Source organism: Bos indicus, chromosome 19, assembly GCF_029378745.1.
Source record: "Bos indicus isolate NIAB-ARS_2022 breed Sahiwal x Tharparkar chromosome 19, NIAB-ARS_B.indTharparkar_mat_pri_1.0, whole genome shotgun sequence".
In the NCBI taxonomy this organism is placed as follows: domain Eukaryota; kingdom Metazoa; phylum Chordata; class Mammalia; order Artiodactyla; family Bovidae; genus Bos; species Bos indicus.
The window spans coordinates 63779689-63805737 of record NC_091778.1 but is presented as its reverse complement, the minus strand read 5'-3'; the positions used below and the strand labels follow the sequence as shown (position 1 = coordinate 63805737).

At 42.0% G+C, this 26049-nt stretch overlaps 1 protein-coding gene across 3 annotated transcripts in view; it reads left to right on the top strand.

Moving 5' to 3' along the window:
• The window catches only part of CEP112 (centrosomal protein 112), a 322059-nt gene that overhangs the window by 9143 nt on the left and 286867 nt on the right, over positions 1 to 26049 (top strand). For all 3 annotated transcript variants that reach the window (XM_070774228.1, XM_070774229.1, XM_070774231.1), the window contains exons 2-4: positions 193 to 306; positions 2938 to 3128; positions 5018 to 5190. In XM_070774228.1, the coding sequence (XP_070630329.1) occupies positions 201 to 306; positions 2938 to 3128; positions 5018 to 5190 (470 nt within the window). In that variant the 5' untranslated portion in view covers positions 193 to 200. The remainder of the gene's footprint in view (positions 1 to 192; positions 307 to 2937; positions 3129 to 5017; positions 5191 to 26049) is intronic.

Here is a 26049-nt window from a genome sequence, read left to right as displayed (position 1 = left end):
CTAATTCCTTTAACTTTCCATGTAAATTTTCGAGTCAGCTTGTGTATATCTGTAAGGAATACTGCTGGGAATTTTAGTGGAACTGCATTATATCTGTAGATCAATTTGGGGGTGTTCAATATAATGAATTTTATTTGATCTCTTCCAACAGTTATATAGTTTTCAGACTTTTTACTTTTAAATATTTTACAGGCTGAATTATGGAAATGGGAAGTGAAGAAGAAAAATGGGAGAAGCTGGATGCAGAATTTGATCACTTTGTGGTAGATATGAAGCCTTTCGTTCTAAAATTGCCCCATAGGTCAGGTAAGATTATGTTTGAAAATTGGGTTCTTAGCATTAATTTTTTTCTTTGTATTATTTAGCCAAACCAGTGAACTTCCAATATGGAAAGAAAACTGAATTTGTTTAATAACAATTTTCATCTTATAAAGGATTGTTTACTCTGAGCTGTTCGAGGGAACATGGAAATTCAGCGATGATGATGTCCTATTAAACCATGGCAAGGTCTTAAGATGTTACCCGTCCATGTCAGAAGCTTAAAGTGCATGAATCTTTCAAGTTAGCTGAATGGTTTTTTGCTGAGACGTTTTCCTCCTCCCATGGAAATGGTTCCTTTCAGGAGCTTACTGTCCACCTGTCTCTGACCCTTTTGTTTATTAAAGCAGAAAGTAGTGTTAATCTTCCCTGCTTATTGGTTGACTGAATAAAATCACGTGTGAATGAGTTCTTGTTGCTGTCTTGTTTGCAGTTCCTAACCTGTTACCTTTGAGAGGTTTTGTCTCAAGTCAAGAGATTTTCAGATAATGTAAGGTTTATCAGAGAGCAGTCAAGGAGACTGTGAGGAGCTTGAAAGCTTCTCTAGGTGACGGCAGCCGTAAGGCTGGCTGTAAAAGTAAATGTGTTTTTGGAGCTTTTGAGTGGAGGGTTAGGAGTGGGGACAAGAAACTGGCGTTTACCCGAGTTTTGTCCAGGTTCCCTCTAGCTCTGAGATACCTAGTGAACTTTACATTCAAACAGAGGAGCCAAGTCCGTGTAGACCTTCACCCCAGGGAAGGGGCTGCAGTGTTTGAGTCCCACATCCTGTGTCATCCTCCGTGCAGGCCGGCCTGCAGCCCGCCGAGCCCAGGGGTTTGGCTCGGTCTTCCCTTCTCGGTCTTCCTCTGCCTCTTCTCTTGCTTTTATGGATGGTAACCTCTTTTTTCTTCCTCTGCTGTTCTTAAAATGAGTATTTCCTATCCCCTGGCTCATTCACAGTTAGTTGAATTAGTATTTAATGGTATTTCTACCTGGTGTTCTCTTCTGATATTCACTGTATTATTTCCTTCTTGAGTTAGACCTGCTGATTAGGATAAATGTATATTAAAATCTCTCATTATAAATGTACTTTAAGTCAAACTGTGTTCATATTCCATCTTTTAAAAAGGGATTTGGGGCATCTAGAATGGGATTAATTGTGGTCTTTGGTTTGTGACTCATTGTGGATATTGGTACATCCCTGGTGCTTTTTATGCCATTAATTCGTAATGAAAGCTCAGAAACTCACATCCCTGTCAAGACCTGACCATTCATCCAACTTCAATCTCATTGTAGCTAAATTCTACTTCGTTTCCCCCCATTATTTTAAGTAATGAATTTCTTCATTAGCCAAATGGTTGTACTAAGCTCTGTTCATTTGAATATTATATGTTAATAGATTTCAGTTTGCTCCAGGACATATAGAAATGCACAGTTTGAAAAGCCGTTTAAGTTGATCAGTTTTACTTGCTGTTTTCTTTTTGCACAAAGTGCACCTGAAATTGGGGCTTCCCTGGTAGCTTGGCTGGTAAAGAATCAACCTGCAGCGCAGGAGACCCCGTTTCAGTTCCAGGGTCAGGAAGATCCGCTGGAGAAGGGAAAGGCTACCCACTCCAGTATTCGGGGTTGCAGAGTCGTACATGACTGAGCCACTTTCACTTTCACACCCAGTGTTTCGAGAAGTGTTTTGTGATTATATAATTTTCAAAACTAAAAATACAAAGTTCTTTAGAGACTACTCTTATACCTGGAGTGATAAATCCAGCATGAGCAAAGTGGTAAATCAATCCCAGGGATTTTTGTAGGTAAAACAATAAGCGAATATGACCTTTAGAGACTAAGAGATTAAAGCAGATTTATGATTTGTGTTAGATATATAATCCTTAAATTGAGTTAGACAGCAAGATTAATGTTGAAATAGACTTGGTGAGCCCTGAAAACAATTCTGTGTCATGGTGAGATGAGGCAGTCAATAGGCCATTTTATGTGGATTAAACTGTGGTACATTTTTAAGGTAGTTTTTAAAAGGATAATTATTTTTCAAAATTATATGTAAATACAGTAACCCTCAAATATTTTTAGAGAGGTTAAAAGAAAACCCTGAATAAATCATCCACAAATCCCTGAAAATCATCAGCTTTAATAAATGAAACATTTGTGATTCAATTAGAGATTGAGTTTAAAATGCTTAAGTTTGCATTTTCTCTCTCGTGGTTTTAAAATTATAGAAAGATTTTTCATCACAACTAAAATTATTTTAGAGATGATTTTACGGCAACATTTTTGTCTCAGAGATTTATCTGATGGTAATCCTGGGACTCTAATCGACTGATAAAGGCCAACTAGACCAGGGGAGGCGGACTGCAGCCCCTTTCCACATCCCGCCTGCAGCCTTTTCTGTGAAGACTGATTAGAAAACAGCCGTGACCCCCGGTGGATGTGTGGTGCAGGGGATTTCTTGCAAACTTGAGACGTTGTGTGGAAGATCACCTGGGCCTGCAAAACTGAAATGTTCGCTGTCTGGTGCTTTACAGAAAAGATCTGCTAGCCCCTGCAATGGACGAGAGCAGATGTTTTATGGGTCTGTAAGGGAATGTGTTTTCTGAGAAATGCAGCCTAACAGCCCCTGTGTGTGTCTAGAACGGCAGCGGTGTGCACTCTGGATCAGAAAGCTGTGTGAGCCTTCAGGCACCGGCACCGGCATCCCGGGCAGGAAGAACCGCAACTTGTACGCCAAGCTCCTGCTGCACATGCTCCGGCGCGGGGTGCTCGAGGGCCCGTTCACGCAGCGCCCGGAGCCAGGGACCCTCAGAGCCCTGCCTTCCTACATGGTAGGTGTGTGCGCGCCAAGCGCCTTACTGCCCATGCCCAGGCGGGGGCGCCCGAGGGCCCTGCCTCCCTACATGGTAGGTGTGTGTGCCAAGCGCCTTACTGTCCATGCCCAGGCGGGGGCGCCCGAGGGCCCGGTCACACAGGACCCTAGGGTCATTTGTTAAGTCACAAGTCCTAGATAGGTGTTAGCTAAAACAATTTTTTTGCTCCCTGATTCAGTTTTTTCCACCTTGAATGGAAATTAGAGATTGGGCTCTAAGGGGACTACACTTAATTGATTTAGTCACCACAGTATTCTGCACTATTTCTTTAAAAATTAAAATTAATTTTCAAGCCTTCATTTCCCACTAATTTTCACTGGATTACACTAATAATGTATAGATGTCAGTAAATTCTAGCTTCTGAAGCTTTCTGGATGTTAACATGAATTTGACCAAACTTCAGAATAGTGAATGTGAGGGAAGCCTGGTGTGCTGCAGTACATGGGGTCTCAAAGTCAGACACAGCTTAGCCACTGAACAGTGAATATGTTTTACTTAATGTATGTGAGAGGTTGGATTGAATGACGTCTAATGTTTTTGATAATCTAATAAAGTGGCAATAATAAGTTAGAGTTTAGTAGTGACTTTCTGTACTTGATTTCATTATCGAAAGTCAGCTTTGTCCTTGTGCTTGGCTGAGTCTTCACTGTCTTGGGCCTCGTAACTGTGAAGTAGGTCTTGGTTTATGTGGTGTTTGGATACTTGAGAAATCTGTAGGTGTTGGTGGTCGCTGATAGATACATATTTATTAAAAAATAGAAAACCCTGCAAAACTTCTGTGTGGTATATTCTAAGATTTGACTCTATTTTATCAGTTAAACCAAAGTTCCGTCAAGAGGCATGCTGCACCCTAGATAGTAATCTCTGTTATTCGTGGCAGAGTGCCAGATGAGATTCTGCTTTATGTGTTAAACTATGGCCATGCGTTTCCTTAAGATCAGTAGTCTTTGGGGTAGTAGTTAGTTGACTTCATCATTGATTAAGCATTGAAGTGACTTCCTCAATTAAAAAGAAACAGCTGTGCTGGTTTGACTTGGGATAGAGGGTCGTGTGTCACCCTTCCCTAGAAAACAGCCCCTGGAGAATTTTTTGAGTAGGATTGGGAGGATTACAGTTAATGCAAACTTTATATGCAGAGTTTTCTTCAGAAATCTGTCATGAAGCCTGTCTCCCATGAGGAGAAATAAATGGGCTGGTGTCTTTCTTCTTAATGACCGAAGATAGAACATTTTCTGAAATATATTCAGATGTTGAAATACAAGTGTACTGTATCATGTTTTCCCATTCACACTCATAGTATGGGATCATAGGAAAGGGCTTTAGTTTATAAATAAAAATAATAACATAAAAGCCTAGAGACCTGTCTTGGATTTTTCGGCTAGGTCGTGGCATAGCCAGAACTAAATTCTAGGTCTTCAACTCTGTTATTACTAATGATGAAGAGGTTTCTAAATTTTTTCTGATTTTTACTGATTTTGGTTTCTCTGCCTACTGATTTGTGTGTGTGTGTGTTTGTGTGTGCATGCACACAGAGTAATGATCACAGAGAGCACAAAAATGACCTTTTCATTGTCTTTTCAGAAAGCTAATATTCCTTTTGTAATATAAATCATAACTATCATATGTGTCTGCCATATAATTTTATGATTTATCAAATTTAAACATGCTATAACTAAAATGTGAGCCATTCATTTTTATGTATTTCATTGAATGATGCATTTTTATATAATTAAACTTGAGTATTTGAAAGGTTGTTATCAAAGTTGAAACTTGATGGAAGTCTTAACTGATCATTTCATTATATAGTACATTTTGAAAGAATAATTTTTCTAATTTTTAAAAATCAGTCCATCTATTTTGATGAACCAAATCCAGCACCAGTGAAAGGGTCCGGCGCGGATGGATTGCCGGACTGGGTGGTGGGTGAGCTGGGGAGCAGCGAGCGCAGACTCAGCGAATCCCGGGAGCTGTCTTCTGGAGAAGACCACTCTTTGGTGCAGTCGCCGACCGCCGTCCACAGGTACGCCCGAGCCCGGGAGTCCACGCACGTTTCATCATTTGGCTTCTCTTTGGTACTGGTTAATACAGTCCATATTTCCTTTTTTTTTTTAAATGGTAAATAGTTGGTTTACTTTATGTTTTTGCTGAAGTTGAGGGCTATGAAGGAATGTCATGTAGGTAAAATGACAACGTTGCTTTTCCGTTGATTGTATATTGAAGATTATATTACATTTTTAAGTGATTTTTGAATATCTATTAAATATTTATTTCTCTTCCCATTGCTTGGGAAATGGTGACTGAAAGTCTGTAAGTAACATAGTTCTCTGTTTTCCTCTGGGACAAGCATGAACTGAGAATATTTCAGTGACTTCAACAAAATACAACATCTTCCATATCCATCTTGAAGCTTATGCTTGAATTTCTTTCCTCTCCCCTCACCAAACAATATTTGTTTGGATTTAATAGAATAATGAATGCAAACATAAACCCCATTAAAATGTGCTTTCTTACTAGATATAAGCTTAAATGCGATTTTTAGTACAAATAAAAGTGAATTTCTGAATTTTAAGTACACGATAAAACAATTATTGTTGTAGTATAGCTTTTGGCCTTTAGGAGGAATAGATTTAAACTGGACTTTAATCACATTCTGAGTTCTGCGTTTGGCGCTGTTCCCTGAGACGCTGGCGTACTGGATGGCGTCAGCTGACGTGTCGTGCTTCTGCTTCACTCCTCACCATTCCCGTAGTAATCTTAATTTTTGGAATTTGATTAGGTTAACAATGTAATCTTTCTTTTCTACTACTATTTTTTTTTTTTGCTTTATTCCTTAAAGGGTACAGAAATCTCACTAGTAATTTGAAACATCTTCATAGTTGATGTAGTCTGGTTATGTTTTTCAGACCTCACATATTATGGTGGAAAAGAACAGATGAACGTAAAGCAAGAGATCCAGTCCCTGTGAAGTTTTTTTATTAGAAAGGGGAAATAAGTTAATATGGAGAGGCAGAACAGGAAGAGGCGATGTAACTAGGACACGTGTCAGAAGCATAGAAAGGAAGGAGCAGATGAGCCCATGGCAGATGCTTTCCTAGGAAGCCTAGGGTTCAGGACAGGAGGTGCACCTGTGGCCTCCAGGGAATCCAGGTGAATGGGACTTTTCTCTCTCAGAACAGAGGATCAACTTGGAGGAAATATGGTGATAATATTCTTCAAATATTACTCAGTAACTTTTCTGGGCGATGAAACCATAGTAAAATCTCTACGGTTTTAACAAGTAACATTTCTCTTTGTTGCTCACTTATAATAAAATAACATTTCAATGAAAAGTACTTGAGTTTGAGGCTTTCGTTATTGGTTATAAAATAAGTAATTAATGGAAACAGCAGACAGTCCTCCATTCGTACTCAGCCCTTCAGAGGAGCCTCACTGACAGCCCAGGTCTGTGTGGGGGCCTTGTTAGCGCACTCGTGTTCTGTGCGTCTCTGCTGTGCTCACAAGTGCAGAGGCGCTCCCCTGTCCTCGGGCTGGATCTGTAGCTTCACAGCTCAGGCACTGTGTTTCTGTTTGCAGGTTCGCCGTGCCCTGGGCAGGCACTGAGGGCACGTGCCCGAGTCTTAGTCTTTGGTGAGTGTGCGCAGGAGTCTGGGAGTGGGTGGTTAGGCCACACTTTATAAAATCCTGCTTTACTTAGGCCTTTTTGTATGTGAAGTATTTCTCATGGCACTTTAGATTCTGCTGTTTGTGTCCTGGCCTTTCCATATTATTAAAGACGCAGAGGCCTTCTGAAGCCTCTCTGCCAGGACTCCTGTTGAATTTCACCTGTGCAAAGCCTCTTTCAGACAGATATGTTGGGGCAGAGAGAATAGGCCACGAGGATATATTTTAAAAATTATTTAGAAAAACTTGAAGGAGGGATAAATTTTAGAAGTTAAGGGATGTATGGATATAGGCTAGAGATGCCTGTTTGTTTCCTAGCCTTCTTATTTCTGATGAAGTTGTAAAAGAAAATGAAGGAACTGGAAAAGACAACTGTCTTTCTAGTCAAGCGTTAGAATTTCACTAAGGCTAAGGCCAAATATGGAGAAGGCAATGGCACCCCTCTCCAGTACTCTTGCCTGGAAAATCCCATGGGCGGAGGAGCCCCGTAGGCTGCAGTCCATGGGGTCGCGAAGAGTCGGACACGACTGAGCGACTTCGCTTTCACTTTTCACTTCCATGCATTGGAGAAGGAAATGGCAACCCACTCCAGTGTTCTTGCCTGGAGAATCCTAGGGACGGGGGAGCCTGGTGGGCTGCCGTCTCTGGGGTTGCACAGAGTCGGACACGACTGAAGCGACTTAGCAGCAGCAGCAGCAGCAGCAAGGCCAAATAACAGTATCTTTCCTTACATGCTTTTAACTCAATCTGTTTACAATTTTTAATTTGCATGTATATTACTTAATAGATATTTGTAATTTTACATACATAAAGGCACTTAAAAATAAAACTAACTTTTACTTTACCTAAAGGCTGTACACTTTATTTAAGCCAAATACATAATGTGTTTGATCAGCTCATAAGCAGTGGTAGAAGCTACTGATGGTCTGTCTTCATATTTCTTTTCTAGAGTTGATCCTTTGCTCTGAGTGGTCATACTGTGCTAATGAAAAAGTTAGAATCTGCTCATGTTGACCTAATACATCTCATCAGTTCTGCACGAAATTGTTTTAAAAAGTTTACGAGGCTTATAATATGTGACACATGTATGTTTTTATAGTGAATAATTTATTGTTACTTAGAACTGAAGTTTAATGCTGCCTCATAAATTTTACAACCACTTCAACTTGTCCTTTGAAGAACCTCTTTAATCTTAAAAGATTTTCCCCCTTAGTGTTTATTTTTTGATCACTTTATAAAATCCTGCTTTACTTAGGCCTTTTTGTATGTGAAGTATTTCTCATGGCACTTTAGATTCTGCTGTTTGTGTCCTGGCCTTTCCATACTATTAAAGACGCAGAGGCCTTCTGAAGCCTCTCTGCCAGGACTCCTGTTCAGTAGAGGTGGGCGTCTCCGCGCCTTTATTCTCCTGCAGCGCGCGTCGCGTGGCCGCGTCCTAGGCGCATTACACGTGTGGTGAGGTTTGGCGCCATCAGGCTGATTCTCATGCTTTTCTCCTCAAATACGCACTGCACGCTAGTAACCTGAGCGTTTCACTTCAGTTTCAACGCATGACTAGTCCTGTCCTGGCTTTATCCTTTGCTTTCTTTTTTCATAGTTCTTGGTTTAAGATTATATTATTACCCTTAGTTTATTTTAGAAAAACCACTTTCCAAATTGCATTGCAATATTATTAGAGATCTTTTATTATATTTTTATATCAAATATCTGATTCTTTTATTGACAGTGAAATATCTGGGTTATATTTGAGTTTGGAGCATGATTTTACAAAATGTTACTAGTGGGACTGGACACTTGGATCTCTCCCCTGTACAGTCTGGGTAATTTCATTTAGCTGGACGGCTGTGAGTTACATCCGTGTAAATTACTTCCTGGTCATCTTTCAGGCGCTTAGCACTGAGTGACGGTAAAGGCCCTCGTTGTCTGTGGACCTTCAGGCGGCCCCAGGATCCTGCTCTGGGTGGTGACAGCCTTGTACGGTCCCTTCTCCTTGAGTGTGGGCCGGACCTGTGAGTGGCATTTCACCAGTAGAATATGGCTGAGGGGACGGGCTGAGGGAGTTCCTGGCGGTGTTGGAGACTGCCCTGCGTGCAGACCCGCTCTAGGGGCATGCTGTCTCCCTTGCTGCTGAGGAGCGGGCTGCCCTGAGTCTATGGCCCGAAGAAGGTGAAGCTACTGACAGCCGTGACTGCAGGCAAGGTGGGTTCCTCCGTCCAGGTGGGGACCCGGCCCTGGGCAGACCCCGAGCGCAGCCTCGTGCGGCCCTGCGCAGAGGGTCCGGCGTGGCCTCGCCCGCACTGCTGACCGACGGAAACTGGGAGGAGCCTGGGTGGTGTTCAGAGTGCTCTGTTGGTGGTAGTCGATCATGCAGCAGGAGATGACTAATACTTTTTACCCTCATCTTAGAAGATTGTGCAGTCATACGTGGTGCATTCTTGTAAAAATCTCAGTGTAGGACTGTGAGGAGTAAAACGTGTTCTCGCTCCACTTCGCCGTGAGAGTAGCGGGCGTCAGTACTTGGTGTGAATCACCCCATGCACACGCGTGCCCACAGATGTGTAACTGAAGATTGTCAGCCTGCTCGTGCTGCGTGTAAGTTCTTTTGTCACTTAACTGTGTTTTAATCCTGTGTCACGTGACCTGTGTCATCTTTTTGAACACAGATGATAATCCGTAGTGTAGATTTGCTGTAACTAATCTGTCTCTGTTGCTGGTGATGCTTTGGTATTACAAAGTATGTCCTATTGACATCCTGGTACATGTATCATGATGAACCTGTGTGTACTTGGGCTGTTATTGACTCTGTGGCCAGGAACAGTGAAACATATAATGAGCTGTTGGTGGGATTAGTAGGTTCTACATCTTGTGCAGTGGTACAGAAAAATGCCTGGGCCAGCATGGAGCGGTGTCTCAGGTGTGTGAAGTTCAAAAAAGTACGTAAAAGTGTGGTAAGCTTCCGTCTGTGTGTGCCTGTCTCTTAAAGGACATGTGGATGTGTCTGTGCACACGTGTGTGGAATATTTCTGGGTGCCGTGTGTGAAGCTGTTTTACGTTTAGGGAGTGGGGTAATCTGGTGTGAAAAGTTAAAAACTTTTTTTATACATGTGTCTGTTATTTTTAATAACCACACTTGTTTTTTGATAGGGAGTGTCAAGTTGCTTTCCAAAATACTCTCTCATTAAAATACTCAGCCATACACACTATTTAGATTAGTGATGCACACTGATGAATCTAACCAGCATAGCAAATACACAGATTTAAACAGAAGGATGAAGTTTTCCCAATAGATAGTGTTTGTGGGTTACACTTATATTTCTAGTTTGTTAAAACAGGAAGCAAGTGAGGCAAGTTGTACATTTATGCAGCACCTACTGTACGCCAATACTATTCTAGAAATCTTTCGTAAGTTACCTGACTTTGTCCTCTAGAATCCTGTGAGGTTGACACCGTTGTCCTTTGTATTTATTGAGGAGGTTACTGCTTCAGTAAGGTCAGTAGACTCCCCAGTGACGGATGCAGAATTGGAATCTAGGTCTTATGATTCCAGACCCTGTGTTCTTTCTGGTAGACCATGCAGGCACGAGTACTTTTTGCAGCAAATACAGAAACTTCACTTTAATCCTTTTTCCTGCCTTGCGCTTCGTTAGCAGTCTCGGGCAACTGTGCCTTTGCTCGCGGTCATTTCTGGGTTGAGTGAAACGAGGCAGTTTGCCTCTGTTCAGATACCACTTCTGACACTTGGCAACCACATGTCCTCAGGCACGTTCCTGCCTTTCTCCGAACCCGGTGTCACCCTTTGTGAGAGGGAGGTGGCAGTGCTGACCTCAGAGCAGCGAGGGTGGGGGAGCCCCGCCTGGCGCCTTTGACATGGGGCCTGCCGCTCCCCACCTTTGAGGGTGCAGGGGTCCTTCACGTGGGCTTGCTTGTTAGCTTGGTTCTTCTGCTGCTGCTCTCATGATCTAATCTTCCCAGAAGTATTGTCTTAAATCCATTGGTCATTAATTATTTTCAATTTAAAAGTCGTTTTGTGTTCCTGAGAAAAGGAAATTAATGGCTGTGCAGAAGGGTTCTGATTGTAAGTGTGAATCCTGCACATTCTCAGAATAAAGAGAGGGAATAGTATTTTAGAAGAGGCTTTTGAGAGTTCCTTAGTGGTCCAGTGGTTAGGACTCACCATGCCAGGGCCTGGGTTCAAACCCTGGTCCAAGAATGAAAATCCCATAAGCCACGCAGCACAGCCAAAGAAATTAGAAATAAATAAAGTGAAAATAAAAGAAGCTTTGAAGCAATCTTTATTTGGACAACTCAGCAAGTCCCCTTTTCCAGAACAGAGGGAGCACAGTGTGGCTGGCCCTGGTTTTAAACATGTCCCCACACCAGGTGTTAGAAGCTGCCTGTGTAGGACCAGGCTTCAGTTCTTGTCATCTCCATGTATTTCTTGGTGTGCATTATTCCAAAGACAGACACAAAGACAGTAGGTTGTATTCTTATCCTACAGTTCTGTGGGAGATGTTTTGAAGCTTCTTTGTAATGGCTGGTAATTATTTTTATGAGTTTTCAACCAAGTATGATGTGGTCTGGTAGCTTATCACCAAAGTGATAAGATGGGGTGAAGAAAGATGAAAAAGAATGATTTAATGCCACATTATTTTTAACTTGAAACTTTGGTTAAAAGTTATGAGTTAGGAGAGAGCAGAGAGTAATGTCGAATAAACCCCAGCCTTTAAACGCTGCTTCGCATGGAAGAAAGACAGTTCTGGTCATTTTGGAGGACTTTGTTGTTGAAAAAGAAGGCATTTGTAGTTCAGATTTCTTTAGATGCCACTTTATAAAGAATCACGATCCAGAATGCTTACAAATTCTAGGAACGTGCAAGCAGAATTATTACTTCCCAGGTGGCGCTAGTGGTGAAGATGTAAGATGCCAGTGCAGGAGATGTAAGAGATGTGGGTTCGATTCTTAGGTCGGGAAGATCCCCTGGAGGAGGAAATGACAACCCACTCCAGTATTCTTGCCTGGAGAGTCCCGTGGACAGAGGAACATGGCGGGAGGGGGTGTGTATGGTCCATGGGGTAGCAAAGAGTAGGATATGACTGATGACTGCACACATGTATTACTTTTACCGTATTAGATTTAGGTTGACTTTGTATAAATAAAACTTGTATCTTTTAATTCATGTCATGTCCTTTAAATAGCATATACATTCACACGTTTAAGAAAGGACTTGGGGAATAATTATCCTGTTTTAAATGAGATTGCGTGCTAAGTCACTTCAGTCATGTCCAGCTCTTTGTGACCCCATGGACTGTAGCCCACCAGGCTTCTCTGTCCATGGGGTTCTTCAGGCAAGAATACTGGGGTGGGTTGCCATGCCCTCCTCAAATGGGGATAGAGGACTCTAATTTCTGCATCTTGCTTTAATGAGATCTTTCCATGGGTTATTTCATGCCAGGTTTTAGTCTGGAATGAAGAATCTAATTATAGTCCTGCCCGTATGGAAAATATGATTTGCTTTACAATGATCCTCTTTAACATGTGGTTTTCCAGTAATGATTGTGGCGAAAAGCCGAGGCTCTGTGCCCTTTCCAAGTGCCTCCCAGGACAGCCAGCCCTTCGCTTGCAGCTGCAGTTTAAACACGTTGCCAGCAGATGGCGATCAAGTAACGAAAATGTGCTTGTGCTTCCAATTGAATATGTCGATCCATGTGAAAAAACATGTTCGCTTTAAAAATATTGAGTTAATTTTTAGTCTGTATATTCACACAACATAATAGACAGACTCTTCTTAATTTGTTCAGCACCATTTTTATATGTAAATGACACTGACCTGTGAATGGCCCCTGCTTCTGAGTTGCTGGATGAATTTATGGGGGAGCTGATCATTCCCTTCCTTGGGCTTGTTTGTGTCCACTGGCTGGGGTGGTTAGGGTTACATATGGTACAACATCCTTCAGTATTATTCACAGCAGTGCGTTCCTTTTAGTTGAGAATCGCCCTGTTGATGAGGCAGAGATCTGTCTGCAGCGGTGCCTCACGCGTGTTCGTATCTGTGTGCATCATGGGTGTCCTGCCGCGGTGCGGTAGTGAGTCCTGGAGTGTGACGCGTCTGCGGCTGCTCCGGCCAGCGTAGCAGCCACCGTCCACACGTGGCTGGCAAGCACACGAAGGGTGGCCAGTGTATCCCCCAGGAATGGAATGTTCGGCTTTAATTAACTCAGAGAGCGTGTGGGGCTTGGAGGTCGAGACCTGGTTTTCCTGGCAGACAGGGAGCTGCTCTCTGGGGGGTGGTAAGGCGGGTAGGGGGTGGGTATTGGGGGTTGGCACCTCTCAGCCGCCTCCGCCCAGGGGAGACTGTTCTGGGCAGGTGTCTCCCCTCATTGGTGAGGATCACTTGTGGTCAGTGGTTGGTCTCAGTTGGTTAGCCTAAGGTTTCAGAGGAGCTTCCCCAACTGGTCTGTTTGGGAGAAAGAAAGATTGATCATTTCCCTTAATTTACTGAAAGAAGGATCAGCCTTTTTCATCCTTTTGTTTGGAGAGAACGTTTAGTGTGGAACACATCTGACTGATTTGGTCTTTTTGCTAGAATGGATGTTTGTCAGCTGGACGTTTAACCTTGAGCTGTGGGAGTAAGACTGCCTCACCAAGGAGGAGCAGAACCTCTTTCTTAGGACCCTCAATCCAGCAGTGCATTTCACACACTCGTGGGACCACTTAACTGTTCGCTAATTTTCAACAGTGATGTGCTAATTAAATATCCTTCTTAGGTATTTACCAAGACAAGGCCAAGCAGCAACAGTTTGTAGCTGAGATGCGGCTCTGAAGATAATGACCTGGCATTTCTTTTAGGCTTTAAAAATTTTTTTTCATTGAGTCAGGTTTTTGACAAATTTAGTCACTCCTTCTTTTTTAAACATTTTTGATGAGTGGGGCTTTGTAATAAGTATCTTTTTATTTCACAAGTTTCTTTTTGTGAGATCATAATATTGAACAGTTTACTTTTGATGTTCTTTTAAGCAGGAAAGGATGACAGTAAGCTTATACGTGTATTGTGTAACAATTTAAAGGGAATTAAAATACTTTCTGGAATGTTGGTACTGTTAAACCAGAGATATATTAATAAACATGGATTTAAATGTGTTGACTTCTAAAGATGGTTTCTATTTTTAAGTTAAAAGTCAAATGTGTTATTCTAAAGTAGTAAATGGGAAAAATATGAAGTCTTAAAAAGTTTATGAATCTCTGGTCAGTTTTTAGTTTTGTCAGGCTTATCACTTTTTAAAATATAGTTTTTCTTTTTATTCCTAATAAAGTTCCCTTTGAAATATTAAAATAAATATGTTGTGGATCCTTGTAAAGTATTTTAATTTCTTATTTTCAGTGTTATTTCATACTTTACTGTAGTATTAGTTGTTGCTAGTTATTTGTATGTTTCATTGATGTTAGCAATACGGTAAGAAGACTTCTGCAGGTGGTATACAACAGTATTAATTGCTACTTAGATGAATGCAAAGACACGAAACCTAAAGTTCTCATTTTAGTTTTCTGATTTATAATACAGTAGTTGTATTAGTCTTAAAGTGTTTTACAACTGTGAAACATAGCATGTATGTAAAAACTATATGAAAATGCATTTAAAGACCATTATAAAATAAACATCCCTGTACGTTTGACCCGGCCAGGAAGCAGCACTTTGCCGCATCCCGGAAACCTTCTGCTGCCCTTTGCCTTGGTGCCTCTGCTTCCCATCTCCTGAAAGACCAGTGTCCTATATTTTGTGTTAAGTATTTCTTTGCTTCTTTTTTAAACTGCATGTAAGTGAAACCCTACTGTATGTATTATTTTGAAGGTCGCTTCCTTCTCTTGTATTTTTCAGATTCATTCATGTTAATAAATACAGCTGTAGTTCATTCTTTGTTTTGTAGGAAACTTTTAAAGTCGGTGTATAACATGACATCAGGACTCACAGATCTGCAGTGTGACGCTTGATGCAGCTTTACGGAGTGGCTGCATCTGTGTGTCCTCTTCCAGGTCAAGACAGAGACCGTTGCCAGCGCTCCAGAAAGCGTGCTCTCTTTCCCAGTCATATATCATCCCCCCAGAGCTGTTCGCTGTTCTGCAGTATATGACCACAGATTAGTTTTCAGATCATACAGTGTTCTCACTTTTTTCTGGCTTCTTTTGCTTGACATTGTGTTGTGAGATTGGTCCATGTTGCTGCATTTAGCACTGGGTTATTTTACTTTAATACTGTGTGAATGCGTCACATTTCTATATCCATTTTGCCCGTTATTGGGTGTTTGGGAGTTTTTCCAGTTTTTGGCGGTTACGGATAACCCCGTGAGCATTCTTTCCTGCGTCTTCTGGTGCCCATAAGCACGCTGTATTTACCTGGAGGTGTAAGTGCGGCAGATACTGCCAGAGAGTTTCACACGATGTCTGTGCAGTTTACTCTGTCACCAGGAGGGTTTAAAAGTCTGTCTCACATCCTCACCAGTTCTTGGTTTGTCAGCTTATCCAGCTTTAGCCTAAATTCTAGTATAGTGAGTGTGGGTTTTCATTTGCATCTTCCCTCATTACTGATGATATTGGGCTTTTCTGTGCTTGATATAATATTGATATTTTCTATGCTTGATAGCCATTTGGGTATCTTCTTTTGCGAAGCTCAATTTGTCTCTGTCCACATTGTAATAAAAATGGTTCGTCAGTCTTTTCTCCATAGATTTGTCACAACTCTTTATGTATTCATCAACAAATTCTTGGATACACATACGGCAGATATCTTCTCCCACTTTCATTGATTTGTTCTGTTGAACAATATTCAATTATAATGTAAATTATTTTTAGTCAGTCATCTGGGATTGTTTGTGTTTTTTTGTGTGCTGTTTAAGATTTTTTGCCTTGCCTGTTCCAAGATCATGGGAATGTTTGCCTTGTTACCTTCTAGAAGCTGCCTTATTTAACCCTTGGGATTGTGCTACTTATGGAGCTGGGTTTTATGTATAAAGTGAGGTAGGAGTCATCCCCCCACCCCTCCTGTGGATAGTTGATGGCCATTTGATCCATTAACAGTTAGAAAAGCTGTTCTTTCCCGACTGCTGGGGTTGACACCATTACTGTAAACCAGGAAGTCTTGCTTGTTTGGGTTTCTGGACCCCGTCCCCTCCCTTGGCCTCTTCGTCTGTCTGTGTACTGATGCTTCACCCCTTAGTTACTGCAGCTTGAAAATGAGTCTTGATTTTTCACAGAGGAGTGCATGTACTCCAGCTTTCCTCTTCTTTGAGACTTCCTTGGTTCTTTTTGGTCCTTTGTATTCCCATGTGAGTTTTAGAATTATCTTGCCGGTTTTTATAATGCCCATATACACGCCCCTGTTGAGATTTTGACTGAGAATGCACTGAGTCTGCAGATCAGTTTGGGAAGACTGTATCAGTAATTCATTCCTTTTTATTCCTGAATGATGTTTCATTGATGAGTGTATCACATTTCTTTATCCATTCACTAGTTAATAGATATTTGGATTGTTAGCTTTTAACTATTCTGAAAAATGCTACTATGGACTTTCATATACATATTTTTGCTTGGACATTTGTTTTTCATTTCTTTTGTGTAGATATCTAGCAGTGAGTTGTGTGGTAAGTTTATTTTTAACTTTTTTAGGGAATCAAACCCTTTCCTAAAATGGCAGTGCCATACATTCCCATGAGCATTCCAGCTTCTTCACATTCTAAACTGTTGATATTGTCACTGTTTTAGATTTTCGTCATTTTAATGAGCATATAGTGGTATCTATCTCATTATGGTTTTGATTGACATTTCCCTAATGACTAATGATGCTGAGCATTTTTTCATGTGCTTACTGCCCATTTGTATATCTTCTTTGGAGAAATGTCTATTCCAATAGTTACCTGCTTCCCACACACCCAACATACAATAATCACTATAGACGTTTCTAAAAAGGAGGTACAAAGGAGTCCATAGAAATTCTGAAGCCCAGTTGGGCAAATGTGGAAAGTTCCTTAATTAGAGCTCAAAACCTGGATGTGATATTCTGTGTCTCTTGGCTCCTCCAGGTAGGAGGAGGCTTTTGCGTCCGCCTCTGAGTCACCCTTTGTGTCTGCGGTTAGGCGGCTCTCTTGCTGTGCCTCCTGACAGGAGAATCCGGGGTCCAGTGGCCCCTTTTCACTTTTACTCTGTCCTTTCTGGTCCAAGAGCAGTGATTTTGCTAGTATGATTTTCTCAGAACCTTTGTAGGCCTCCTGTGAATCCTGTGTGTGTAGGGAAACTAGAAATCACTATCTGTAGTAAAACTGGAAAATTCATAAATATGTGGGAATTAAATAACAAACTCTTAATCAAGCAAAGGAGATTTCAATTGGAAAGTTAGAAAACATTTTGAGACAAATGAAAACACAACATACCAAAACTTAGGGGATGTGGTAAAAACAGTGCTGTGTGGGGAATTTATAGTTGTCAAACTTATGTGAAAAAAGAAGGAAGATTGCACATCAGCAATCTAAATTTATATCTTAAGTAACTAGAAAAAGAACAAACTGAAGCTAGCAGAAGAAAGGAAATGATAAAAATTAGAGTAGAAATAAACAAAATAGATATTGGAAAAAGCATTAGAGAAAATCAAGGAAATCAAGATCTTTTTTTTTAATTAACAAAAGTGAGAAACTTTTAGCTGAATTGTCTAGAAAAAAAGACTCATCTGACATGAAAGAAGGGACATTAGCACCAATTTTACAGAAATAAAAAGAATTATAAATGAGTACAAGAAGCCGTTGTGAACCAACAAATTGGATTACCTGGATGAAATGGATAAATTTCTAAGAACACACAATCTACCCAGACCGAATCACGAAGAAGAAAAAATCTGAACAGACCCACAATTAGTAAGGAGACTGAAAGTGAAATTCGCTGAGTCGTGTCTGATCTTTTCCAACCCCATGGACTGTAGTGCGTGGAATCAAGGAGACTGAAGCTGTCTTCGAAACCTCCCACCAGGGAAAAGCCCAGGACCAGACAGCTTCACTGGTGAGTCCTGTTGTTGTGCTGAGTCGTGTCTGAGTCTTTGCGACCTCACGGGCTACAGCGCCAGGCTGCCTGTCCTTCACTGTCCCCAGAGTTTGCTCAAGTCAGTGATGCTATCTCACCGTCTTATCCTCTGGTTAATTCTATCAAACGTTCAAAGAAGACTCAGCACCCCTTCTCCTTAAGAGAAGAGGGTACTCCTAGGCTTATGGTGTGAGGCCAGCATTACTGTGGTGCCAACGCCACACACAGACACACGAGAAAAGAAAATGACAGGCCGGTATTCCTGGTGAGCAGTGAAGAAAAAATTCCTCAGAAAAGTACTAGGAAACAATTCAACAACACATTAAAAGAATTACACACCACGACAAAGTGGGATGTAGTCCTAGAATGCAAGGAGAATTTGACAAATGGAACCGTCATTATAATATAGAATGATGGGAAATCACCATGACAAAGTGGGATGTAGTCCTAGAATGCAAGGAGAATTTGACAAATGGAACCCTCATTATAATATAGAATGATGGAAAATAGCCACACGATCATCTCAGAAATTGATGCAGAAGAAGATGTGACAAAATTTAACAGCCTTTCATGATAAAAATACAAACTAGAAATGGAAGCAAACTACCTCAAAATAATAAAGGCCATATATGAAAAGCCCACAGATAATAGCATACTTAATGGTGAAAGCAAAGCTTTGCCTTTAAGAGCACTAATAAGACAGGGACGCCCACTCTTATCACTGCCATTTGACATAGTACCGGAAGTACTAGCCAGAGCAAGTAGGCAAGAAAAAGAAAGAAAAGTCATCAAAATTGAAAAGAAGAAATGAATCTCTGTTCACAGATGGTGTGGTCTTGGATACAGAAAACTCAATGGAAAACTAATAAAACCAACACAGAAGAATCAGTTGCATTTTTATACATTAACAGTGAACAATCAGAAAAGGAAATTTTAAAAAAGTTTCATTTGCTATAGTATCAAAAAGGATAAAATAATTAGGAATAAACTTAACCAAGGAGGGGAAAGACTTGTACACTAAAAAAAAAAAAAAAAAAATACAAGATACCGTTGCAAGAAATTTAAAAAGACACCGCAGTAAACGGAAAGACATCCTGTGTTCATGGGTTGGAGGAATTAATATTGTTAACATGCACAGTATGACCCAAAGTGATATAACTCAGTCCCTATCAAAATTCCAGTGGCTTTTTTTTTTTTCCAGAAAAAAGAAAATTCTTCCTAAAATTTATATGGAATCTCAAGTGACACTGAATAGCAAAAACAGTTTTGGAAAAGAAGAAGCTGGGATTTAGCATTTTCTAATTTCAAGACTTACCACATGGTCACAGTCATCAAAACAGAGTGGTGCTATCTCCGAAGGATAAAGTGAGCTTTCTGCACCATATGTGGTTTTAATCTTACCTGCTCTGTTAGGAGCTTGCATCTCCCGATACAGACTGAAGAGGTGTGGAAAAGAAAAAGAGGATGGAAGTGGCTGTATGAATTGCTAGAGTTGAGAAAAGCCATCAGAAGTGCTACAGCCGTGCTCTTAGGCTCCTTTCCCGTCAGTATGATTTGAGGTCTATCGAGGATGGAGTCCCCAGCCCAGGCGTGCAGGCCGCTGTGCAGGACAGTCAGTGCCAGTGCTGGTCTGAGACGCACGGAGGGCAGCATGACCTGGACACGGTGGCAAAGTTCACGTCCAGTGTTTGTGCTGGGAAACGTGGGAGGCTAGATCTGTGGCCAGCTTTGTCTTTTGTAATGAAAGAACTTTTTTTTTTTTGCATTTTAAATAAAAATAACTAGCGGTTTTTTAATTAAAAGTTTGTTGCCTAGCTACACTGAAACGCTATTATCACTCGGAGAGTGAGCGCCAAAAGTGTGTGTGTGTGCACACTGCCTTTGGACATTGCAGGCGTACTTGGTATTAGGTACTTGTTGGAGCACAGAGGAGGTGTGCCCGTGCCGAGCTCTGTACAAAGGACAGTTGTTGCTTTAGTCGCTGAGTCGTGTCTGAGTCTTTGTGACTGCATTGTGTGCCACCTGCCAGGCTCCTCTGTTGATGGGATTCTCCAGGCATGAGTACTGGAGTGGGTTGCTGCTTCCTTCTCCAGTGAATCTTCCCGACCCAGGGCTCGAACCTGTATCTCCTGCATTGCAGGCAGCAGATTCTTTACCACTGAGCCACCAGGGCGGCCCACAAAGGACAGACACTAGTGTGAACGTGAGCATCCCCTCGACACTTGAAACACTCTGCCCGAATTTGGTGAAGGAGGCACCAGAGTTCGCCAGCAATAGTCGTGTAGAAGCCACCACTCTTAGGTATTGTGTAGCAATCAATAAAGTGTTTTTCTTCTTACGATTCCATGTTTTATGAAGATGATACAAAGACTGAGAATGATCTTATCCAAACTATAAAGGGGTGTAGTGCTTTCTGATATCAGCCTGTGGTTCCTCTTCACAGAGCTCCTTGAGGGCTGCATTCTACCCTGTTCGCAGTTGGATTCCTAAGACACGTCACTATACCGTGGAACACAGTTGCTCACTCAGTTCTTTGCTGAAGGAATATATGAATGAATGGACAAATAAATGATCGGATAAAATTAAAAGAGGAAACAGTGCGGCACAGGCGTAAAGACAGCCATGTGGACAGATTGGGATGGAGAGCCCAGAAACACGCCTGTGCACACATGGGCACGCGATGCTGACAAGGATGCCAAGACCGTCCGGCAGGAAAAGGACAGTCTTTTCAACAAACGATGCGGCAAAACTGGACATCCATGTGCAATAGAACGCAGATGGACTCTTCCTTTTCACATACAAAATCTAGTGCAAAGTGGATCAAATACCTAAAGGTACAATCTAAGACCGCAAAACTCTTAGAGGAAAATACGAAGGAAGCTTCGTGAGAGTGGAGTCGGCATTGATTTATTGGATATGTACCAAAAGTGCAGCCAGCAACCCCAAAGGCCCGAGATAAGTTGGACTACCTTAAACTTAAAAACTTATGTGCATCAACAGACAGTCAGCAGAGTGAAAGGGCAGCCCATGGAATGGGAGAAAGTATTTACAAATGACCTGTCTGAAAAGGCGACTGGTATCCCGAATATGTAAGAAGTCTCACAACTCAACAACAATAAAAACAACCTGATTGAAAAATGAGCAGAGGACTTGAACAGACATTTCTGCAAAGAAATGATCGCTAATCATTCTGGAAATGCAAATCAAAACCTTACATCTATTAGGATGTCTACTGCAAAACAAATGAACAAACAACTACATGTTTGGCAAGGACGTGGAGACACTGGAGCCCTTGTGCACTGTGGGTGGCAATGTAAAATAGTTTAGCTGTAGTTGAACATCACTGGCAGTTCGTCAAGAAAGTTAAAATAACCATAGCAGCCAGAACCCCCACTTCTGGGATATACCCCGAATACCTGAGAACAGGGCCCACACACGTGTGCATAGCACCATGATTTGCAGCAGTCAGAAGACGGAAGCACCCAGGAGTCCGCCAGTGGATGAGTGCACAAACAATGTGGTGTGTAATGCTGCTGCTGCTGCTGCTGCTGAGTCGCTTCAGTCCGTGTCCGACTCTGACACCATAGATGGCAGCCTATCAGACTCCTCCATCCATGCGATTTCCCAGGCAGGAGTACTGGAGTGGGGCGCCATTGCCTTCTCCGGTAGTATGTAATACTGAGCCTTAAAAAAGAAGGGAATTCTGACACATGTTACAACATGGGTGAACTTCCAAGTTATTATACTAGGGCAGAAGAGCCAGTTACAGTGAGGAACCCTATCTGATTCCACTTACATGAATGAAGTGTAAATTCAGAGAGGCAAAGTCGAATGGTATTTGCCAGGGGCTCTGAACATTTGAAGAGACCCTGATGCTGGGAAAGTTTGAAGGCGGGAGGAGAAGGGGATGACACAGGATGAGATGGTTGGATGGCCTCATTGACTCAATGGACATGAGTTTGAATAAACTCCGGGAGTTGGTGATGGACAGGGAGGCCTGGTGTGCTGCAGTCCAAGGGGTCGCAGAGTTGGACACAACTGAGTGAGTGAACTAACACCCAAAAAAGATGTCCTTTTCATTATAGGGGACTGGAATGCAAAAGTAGGAAGTCAAGAAACACCTGGAGTAACAGGCAAATTTGGCCTTGGAATACAGAATGAAGCAGGGCAAAGGCTAATAGAATTTTGCCAAGAGAACACACTGGTCATAGCCAACACCCTCTTCCAACAACATAAGAGAAGACCCTACACATGGACATCACCAGATGGTCAACACCAAAATCAGGTTGATTATATTCTTTGCAGCCAAAGATGGAGAAGCTCTATACAGTCAGCAAAAACAAGACCGGGAGCTGACTGTGGCTCAGATCATGAGCTCCTTATTGCCAAATTCAGACTTAAATCGAAGAAAGTAGGGAAAACCACTAGACCATTCAGGTATGACCTAAATCAAATCCCTTATGATTATACAGTGGAAGTAAGAAATAGATTTAAGGGACTAGATCTGATAGATAGAGTGCCTGATGAGCTATGGAATGAGGTTTGTGACATTGTACAGGAGACAGGGATCAAGACCATCCCCATGGAAAAGAAATGCAAAAAAGCAAAATGGCTGCCTGGGGAGGCCTTACAAATAGCTGTGAAAAGAAGAGAAGCGAAAAGCAAAGGAGAAAAGGAAAGATATAAGCATCTGAATGCAGAGTTCCAAAGAATATCAAGAAGAGATAAGAAAGCCTTCCTCAGTGATCAATGCAAAGAAAAATAGAGGAAAACAACAGAATGGGAACGACTAGAGATCTCCTCAAAGAAATTAGAGATACCAAGGGAACATTTCATGCAAAGATGGGCTCGATAAAGGACAGAAATGGTATGGACCTAACAGAAGCAGAAGATACTAAGAAGAGGTGGCAAGAATACACAGAAGAACTGTACAAAAAAGATCTTCATGATCAAGATAATCACGATGGTGTGATCATTCACCTAGAGCCAGACATCCTGGAATGTGAAGTCAAGTGGGCCTTAGAAGGCATCACTACGAACAAAGCTAGTGGAGGTGATGGAATTCCAGTTGAGCTATTTCAAATCCTGAAAGATGATGCTGTGAAAGTGCTGCACTCAATATGCCAGCAAATTTGGAAAACTCAGCAGTGGCCACAGGACTGGAAAAGGTCAGTTTTCATTCCAATCCCAAAGAAAGGTAATGCCAAAGAATGCTCAAACTACCGTACAACTGCACTCATCTCACACGCTAGTAAAGTAATGCTCAAAATTCGCCAAGCAATACGTGAACCGTGAACTTCCTGATGTTCAAGCTGGTTTTAGAAAAGGCAGAGGAACCAGAGGTCAAATTGCCAACATCTGCTGGATCATGGAAAAAGCAAGAGAGTTCCAGAAAAACATCTATTTCTGCTTTCTTGACTATGCCAAAGCCTTGAACTGTGTGGATCACAATAAACTGTGGAAAATTCTGAAAGAGATGGGAATACCAGACCACCTGACCTGCCTCTTGAGAAATCTATATGCAGGTCAGGAAGCAACACTTAGAACTGGACATGGAGCAACAGACTGGTTCCAAATAGGAAAAGGAGTACGTCAAGGCTGTATATTGTCACCCTGCTTATTTAACTTCTATGCAGAGTACATGAGAAACGCTGGGCTGGAAGAAGCACAAGCTGGAATCAAGATTACTGGGAGAAATATCAATAACCTCAGATATGGAGATGACACCACCCTTATGGCAGAAAGTGAAGAGGAACTCAAAAGCCTCTTGATGAAAATGAAAGAGGAGAGTGAAAAAGTTGGCTTAAAGCTCAACATTCAGAAAACAAAGATCATGGCATCTGGTCCTATCACTTCATGGAAATAGATGGGGAAACAGTGGAAACAGTGTCAGATTTTATTTTTAGGGGGCTCCAAAATCACTGCAGATGATGACTGCAGCCATGAAATTAAAATATGCTTACTCCTTGGAAGAAAAGTTATGACCAACCTAGATAGCATATTCAAAAGCAGAGACGTTACTTTGCCAACAAAGGTCCAACTAGTCAAGGCTATGGTTTTCTAGTGGTCATGTATAGACGCGAGAGTTGGACTGTGAAGAAAGCTGAGCACCGAAGAATTGATGCTTTTGAACTGTGGTGTTGGAGAAGACTCTTGAGAGTCCCTTGGACTGCAAGCAGATCCAACCAGTCCATTCTAAAGGAGATCAGCCCTGGGTGTTCTTTGGAAGGAATGATGCTAAAGCTGAAACTCCAGTACTTTGGCCACCTCATGTGAAGAGTTGACTCATTGGAAAAGACTGATGCTGGGAGGGATTGGGGGCAGGAGGAGAAGGGGACGACAGAGGATGAGATGGCTGGACGGCATCACCGACTCGGTGGACGTGAGTTTGAGTGAACTCCGGGAGCTGGTGATGGACAGGGAGGCCTGGTGTGCAGCAATTCATGGGGTTGCAAAGAGTTGGACACGACTGAGCGCCTGAACGGAACTGAGTGAGTGAACTGAGCTGGACTGATGAACATCGGGATGCATGCATCTTTTGAATTAGTGTTTTTCATCTTTGCATATATACCCAGAAGTGAAATTGCTGGATCGTATGGTAGTTCTATTTTTAGTTTGAGAAACTTCCTTACAGTTTTCAATAGTGGCTCTACCAACTTACATACCCATCAACAGGGTATTAGGTTTTCCTCTTTTCCGCATCCTCAGCAACATTTACTTGTGGTGTTTTTTGGCGATAGCATGGCATTACGTTTTTGGGTTTTTTTTTTTGCATTTTTGTCTGAGCTAAAAGAGATGTCCTAGGTTATTCCTTTAGGCTCTTCTCCAGTTAAAATGCAGTTTTAACTGGCATTGTCATTGCTATTTCTTTAATTACTATTTTCCTAGTTTCTGTTTATATTTAAGGCTTCTGGAATTCATATTATTTTGATGTAAGGTATTTTGAATTTATTTTCTTTATCTCTTACGTTTTCACATATTATATTCATTCCTTTATTTTTTGTGTGTTCTCAGAATATCTCTTGAACTAGTTTTCTAAGTTGCTGGTTTGATTTTTATGCTGTATTTAATGTGTCATTCTTTTACATTGGGGTTTTTTAAAATTTGGTAATCACATTTTTCATTTTTAAGCACATTTTTATGATCACAGATTGTTTATTTCCTTTTCTATCTGAAATGTGTACTTGAATCACACTGAAAACAAATTAAAAAGACTTTTTAGAAACTTTCTATGCATATTATGTTTCTTTAGCAGAAGGACATTCAAATAGACCTTTTTTAGACTTTTAAATCTTACATCTCATTACTTATCTCATTATTTATAGTGACAAGTCTGTGATTCTGTCGTATCTGGAATCAACAAAGGTGCTGGGAGGATGTTTCTGGATTTCCGTTGACATATTTTACCTCTCCCTGGTGGCTCAGATGGTAAAGAATCCGCCTGCAATACAGGAGACCCGGGTTCAATCCCTGGGTCGGGAAGATCCCCTGGAGAAGGAAATGGCTACCCACTCCAGTATTCTTGCCTGGGAACTCCCATGGACAGAAGAGTCTGGCGGGCTACGGTCCATGGGGTCGCAAAGAATTGGACATCACTGAGTGACTAACAGAACGTTAGCCTTGGGAAGAAGCGACAGGGAAGAGCTTTGTATTTCCCGTAGTCTTACCCCTTCAGGGGAGTAAGGTGGCGCTCTCCTGGCGGGGACCCTCACTAGTACGCGGAAATCTCGCTTTCTGTGTTAGTGTTAGCATTCCCTCTTCCGGCACCACCGTGGGAACCCTGGCGCCTCTGCCACCACGCCCCCTGCCAGCTGTGGGCGGTCTCTGCGAGCACCTGGACCGGCTCGTCTGTGGGGCAGCCGGCACCTGCTGCTCTTCATGCAGGATAACGGGGGGTGAAGCTCTGCCTCCTGCCCTCTGTCCCCTGTTCACCGTGACCTTGGCCCCATCACCGTGACCTTGGCCCCATCACTGACCGCTGCAGCTCAGAACAGCAGTCAGTTGTGTTCCCATCCGGCATCATTATCTGTAGCAAGGAATGGAGCCCCCGTGCTTGGTGCCCCGTGTGTGTTTCAGCAGTGACACTGGCGTCCGTCGTGTTTGGCTCAGCGGCCTCTGCAGGGAGCTGACTTGGGCGGTCTCTGCTTCACTTGGCCTGTGC